The following is a 4,769-nucleotide window of genomic DNA, read 5'->3' as shown; positions in this document are numbered from 1 at the left end:
AAAAAAAAAAAAAAAAAAAAAAAAAAAAAGAGGCCATCTTGACTACAGGGCTCCTGGTGAGCAGTATGGGGTGGGCTCCTTCTGAGGACCTCCTTTGGTTCTGCTGCGAGGCCAGGGAGCCTCCTGGCTGGCTGAGAGGGCCTGTACAGGCCAAGAGAAGGGGCCCGGCCTCTGTGGAGGAGGGGCATGGGTGGGACTGGGCAGCAGAAGGGACCAAAAGGACTCCAGAGCCCAAGGAAGAGCCAGGTGCAGCTCTGAGTGGAGTTAGGTGGGACCTCTGGAGTTTGCAAGGGCCAAGGCTGGGGAAAAGGCCTGGCTTTAAGTGTGGCCAAGGCGGGGCCCTGGCAGGGGCTGAGCTGAGGAGGGAGGAGACAAAGGTACCGGAAACCTGAGGTCAGAGAGCAGAGGCCTGGGTGAGCACTCAGCTGGGGGCTAGATCTCAGGAGACCACCAGCCCACCCCACATCTTCCCTCCTAGGCAGTGACAGCCTGACCCCAGCCCTAGGCTCAGAAACGTGCCCTGTTTCCCCGCCCAGTCTCCTTGAAGTGCCTGCAACCAAGGCCCCCCAGCCCAAGGTGGATCTTCCTTGGCGCCCTGGAGACTTGATGGAGAAAGGTAAGGGCAGGGGGCTGAAGGGGCTGGGGGGCAGCCCGCGGGGGGCTGTGACGGCCCTCTCTCCCCTGCAGAGGACCTAGCAGGGCACCTGACCCAGGCCATAGAGGGCGGGGATGAGAAGCGGGCAGCCCACGCAGCAGCCATCCTGGCCCAGCATCACGCGGCCCTCAGCATCCAGCTCCAGGAGGCCTGCTTCCCTCCCGGCCCCGTCAGGTAAGGCCTGGGGCGTCCATCTCACCCGCCCTCCCAGTCCTCTCAGGTCCCCGGTCTTTACCGCTGACCTACACTCTGGCCTAGGCTACAGGTTACGGTTGAAGATGCTGCGTCCTCTGCCCACATCTCGCTGGCAGTCCACCCCCACTCCACCATCGGGGCCCTCCAGGAGCAGGTGAGCACGGGGTCTGGGGAGCCCTGCTGGGGGGACCTGGGTGACATTCCGACACTCTGGCCCCAGGTATTCTCGGAGTTTGGCTTCCCACCGGCTGTGCAGCGCTGGGTCATCGGGAGGTGCCTGTGTGTCCCCGAATACAGCCTTGCTTTCTATGGGGTCCGGCGGGATGGGGATCCTGCTTTCCTCTACCTCCTCTCAGCCCCCCGAGAGGCCCCAGGTCAGTCTTTGATTGGAGTGGGATGAGGAAGGTGGGGTGCAGCCTGACACAGTCCTGAGCCTCATTCCCTCTATGGCAGGACGCAATCCTCAGCACCCCCAGAAGATGGATGGGGAACTAGGCCGCCTGTTCCCTCAGTCACTGGGGCTGCCCCAAGCCCCTCAGCCAGCTGGCTCCAGCCTGCCCAACCCCCCTCAGGTGGGCAAGGGACTGGGCAGGGAGGGCCTAGGAGGCTGTGGGCATTGAAGGAATGGGTAAGCAGTAACTGTGTCCTCACCTCCCCAGCCCGGCTGGCCCTGCCCTTCCTGCACCTTCATCAATGCCCCAAGCCGACCCGGCTGTGAGATGTGCAGCACCCAGAGGCCCTGTGCTTGGGACCCCCTTCCCACAGCCTCCACCCAGCAGCTACCAAAGGTACCGGGGCAGAGGCAGAGGCAGGGGAGGGGATGGGGGCAGGGGGACAAAACAGGCAGAATGACCCATCTTCTGCCCCTGCCCGCAGGTCACAAGGAGAGAGGATGGCCCTTCCCTTCCAGGCCCAGGGTCCCTGGACCCCCTCCTGAACCTCTCAGGGAACCTCTGCTGACTGTCCGCTCGCTGGAGACAGAACTGGGGTTGCCGGGGAGGGGCTGTGAGCTGGAGTCATTAAATACACCTGTGAGCCAGCTGGGTGCCCCTTTACTGTGCCCTTGTGCAGACTGGGCTGCTGGGAGAATGCAGAGCAGGGCGCAGTCCCACTCAGATGAAACTTGGCAGAGGCAGGGGTGGCGGCTCCCGAGCTGGGCCCAGGTGGCTACTGAAGAGCATACTTGGGACGCAAGTCCCCTGAAGTCTCCCAGGCCCCAAGGGTGCTTAGGACACCCCCCTGCCTGCTCACCACTGGGCTGGGCCCTCTGAGCCCCACCCAGCCCTCAGCTGACTGGCCCTCCTTTTCCAACCAGAGCTTTTCAGGCACACACCCTCCCTCTGCCTTCCTCCTCTCTGCTCTTGCCCTCCCCACACTGGTCCCCAGTCCTCTGGGCTAGTCCCACCAGGCTGCCCTTATATTCCCTGCTTGGGGACAAGAAAAGCTCAGAGGATAAGAGCCCCGAGCCAGGGCCCAGGGCTACTACTAAGAAAACACCGTCATGGCCCTCCTGCCACTGACAGGTCCATGGCTGTGTTAGCCCAGCCACTGTCTGGCCGTGTGGCCTGAACCCACTCCCAGCCGCCCTGTAGACTGCTAGGAGGTGCTGTCCCCTCACAAAGACCGTGACCTTTGAGTCAACAGCACCTCCAGCTGCCCAGCCAAGAGACCAGAAGCACCTCTGGGTGGCCTCCGCCTGCCTCTCTGCTTCCTTGGTGAGGTTGAGCGCTGCCCCTCCTCTCCCGGCCACCGCCCAGCCCTGCCTGCCCCTGAGCCCCAGGAACAGCTCCTGCAGCTCCTACTTTAGGCCAGCCTCTCCCTGGTTGAAATGCTATGCAGGGCTCCCCGCCGCCTTCAGGATGAAGGCCAAGTGGTTCAATACACGGACACTGGTGGGTTACTGCAGCAGGGCCCTGGGTCCCTGGGCTGTGTCCAGCCAAGCGAAGCCCTTTCCACCTGGAACCAGTTTCTCTCCACTCCAGTCAGTGTTGCCGCTTTCTCTAACAGCTAGTTCTCTGCTTCCTGTCCCACGTTCACTGCTGGCTGGACTCCCAGCATTCAGGGCAATGTTGACCACACTGCACTGGACACCCCGGGAGCTCTGAGGGCAGGGATCTTCGTCCCAGAGTGCTCTGCAAACCTGTATTCCCATCACACAATAGCTCAAATGGGTATGTTGAGAAACTTAATTTATTTCCATGATGGGCGCTGAACGATCTGGAGCTGGAACCCCGTCTCCTGCCCCTTCCCCTCTGTCCCAGAGGAAGAGGGGCTTGGCCAGGAGGGCCAGCTGGGACCTGAACAGGCCCAGGGTGGCTCCTCGGCTTGAGGACCCATTCAGGCAGGACAGCAAGCAGACACTGGGCAGGGTCACTTGGGTGGCCGATATGCCAGCTTCCGGCTCTTCAGGACTGACCACTTATGCCGCTTCATGGCATAGACCAGGGGCAAAAGCAAGCCCATCATCATCAGCATCTGGGGGGGAGGCAGGCTCAGAGGAGGGAGGCAGAAAGGAGCCCTGCCCAACTCCCAGGCCCACTGTGCCCCTCCACCCAGCCCTCTCACCTTGAGCCCCATGCGTTTGCGATGGTCGTGTTCTGGTTCAGATGTCCAGCGCAGGAAGGTACACACGTCCTTGGCTACCTGGGACATGGTAGCTGGGGTGCCTGGACCAAGGACAAGTGGTACGAGCTGCCCGTGGGTGTCCCTGCCCAATTTGGGGTAGCCCAAAGAGCATCCTCCACCATGGGGCAGAGACGGGTTCCTGCCCACAGCTTCAAAAGGGATGGGACCCACCCTACCACCAGCCAGCACACAGATGGCCTCAAGGCTGCCCATGAGCCTCCTCAGAAACACACAGTGTCCCAGCCAAGGAAGGGGCAGGCACTCTTGGGCCAAGAACACCAGGAGAGCATCCCTGGCAGTGGGGAAAGTAGGACCCAGCTTGCCCACCCCCAGCGCGGGCGCCTCTCACCGTCATCAAACTCCAAGACTTCGTTGTAGATGGGAGGCGCCATGCCAATGGCCTGGCCAGGAAAATAGGGATTGAAGTAGAGGCCTTCTCGCAGCGACACCCCAGTGGGTGGCTCACAGTAGCCCGTGAGTAGGGAGAAGACGTAGTCCTCACCACCGTGCCTGGGACCAGATCGGGGTCTCCTCAGCCCCTGGCATGAGGCAGCCCTTCCTGCCGTCCCCCGCCACACACGCACCCGGCCACCGCAGGCCAGTACCTAGCTCGCACGACGTAGCTGAGATCAGGGGGCAGTGCTCCGTTGTTGGCCGCTCGTGCAGCCTCAGGGTTGGGGTATGGTTTGGGGAAGTAGTCAGACAGCTTCCCCGGCCGCATGAACATCTCCCCGTTCTCGTTGGGGCCGTCCTGAACCTCCACCTGCCACCAAGAGCCCCATCACAACCCTGCTGTCCAGCACAGCAGGAGCCCCGATCTGTGGGTCCTCGGCATCCCCACGTCCCCACCTCCTCAGCCAGCGCCTTAGCTTCATCCTCTGTGTAGCACACGCCCACCAGGTGGCGGTAAGCCACGTAGTCCATGCTGTGGCAGGAGGAGCACACCTGCTTGTACACCTGGAAACCCCTCCGGATGCTAGAGACACAGAAAGGGTTAAGGGCGCCGAGGATTCCACCCCACCCGGCCCACCCAGAAATTCCCCCAGCCAGCCACACACCTGGTGTGGTCCAGGGAGGAGAGGAGGCCGCGGTGGGACCACGGATAGCTGGGGGGGTGCAACTCCAGGTCACTGGCACTCACCGCTGAATGCAGAGCCACAGCCAGCCCTGCACCCCCTGCCGCCAGCATGCCAAGCGCTGACAGAATCACTTTCCGGCCCCGGGACGGGCCAGACTTCGACGACAGGGACACTGCCTGCAAGAGTCCCGCTCAGCGCCTGCCAGAACACCACCC

At 62.4% G+C, this 4,769-nt stretch overlaps 2 protein-coding genes across 3 annotated transcripts in view; one reads left to right on the top strand and one right to left on the bottom strand.

Annotated features, from left to right (window-relative positions):
* SHARPIN (SHANK associated RH domain interactor) overlaps positions 1 to 1,889 on the top strand; it is a 4,680-nt gene extending 2,791 nt beyond the window's left edge. Inside the window, exons 3-9 of one of the 2 annotated variants that reach the window (XM_024741143.1) lie at positions 479 to 616; positions 688 to 829; positions 914 to 1,004; positions 1,071 to 1,224; positions 1,304 to 1,422; positions 1,510 to 1,638; positions 1,727 to 1,889. In XM_024741143.1, coding sequence (XP_024596911.1) covers positions 479 to 616; positions 688 to 829; positions 914 to 1,004; positions 1,071 to 1,224; positions 1,304 to 1,422; positions 1,510 to 1,638; positions 1,727 to 1,810 — 857 coding nt within the window. In that variant the 3' untranslated portion in view covers positions 1,811 to 1,889. Of the gene's footprint in view, positions 1 to 478; positions 617 to 687; positions 830 to 913; positions 1,225 to 1,303; positions 1,423 to 1,509; positions 1,639 to 1,726 lie in introns of both variants that reach the window. The other variant, XM_024741142.1, reaches the window with a different exon arrangement.
* Positions 1,890 to 3,022: 1,133 nt separating this feature from the next.
* The window catches only part of CYC1 (cytochrome c1), a 2,455-nt gene continuing 708 nt past the window's right edge, over positions 3,023 to 4,769 (bottom strand). The window contains exons 2-7 of the mRNA XM_024741170.1: positions 4,534 to 4,730; positions 4,325 to 4,451; positions 4,081 to 4,238; positions 3,825 to 3,985; positions 3,416 to 3,516; positions 3,023 to 3,325 (exon numbers count right to left, since the gene is read on the bottom strand). Of these exons, the coding sequence (XP_024596938.1) occupies positions 3,221 to 3,325; positions 3,416 to 3,516; positions 3,825 to 3,985; positions 4,081 to 4,238; positions 4,325 to 4,451; positions 4,534 to 4,730 (849 nt within the window). The 3' untranslated portion in view covers positions 3,023 to 3,220. The remainder of the gene's footprint in view (positions 3,326 to 3,415; positions 3,517 to 3,824; positions 3,986 to 4,080; positions 4,239 to 4,324; positions 4,452 to 4,533; positions 4,731 to 4,769) is intronic.

The sequence above is a fragment of the Neophocaena asiaeorientalis genome, unplaced genomic scaffold, assembly GCF_003031525.2.
Source record: "Neophocaena asiaeorientalis asiaeorientalis breed wild unplaced genomic scaffold, Neophocaena_asiaeorientalis_V1.1 scaffold177, whole genome shotgun sequence".
Classification (NCBI taxonomy): Eukaryota; Metazoa; Chordata; class Mammalia; order Artiodactyla; family Phocoenidae; genus Neophocaena; species Neophocaena asiaeorientalis.
Note: the sequence above shows the minus strand (reverse complement) of the source record. Positions and strands in the feature narration are given on the sequence as shown.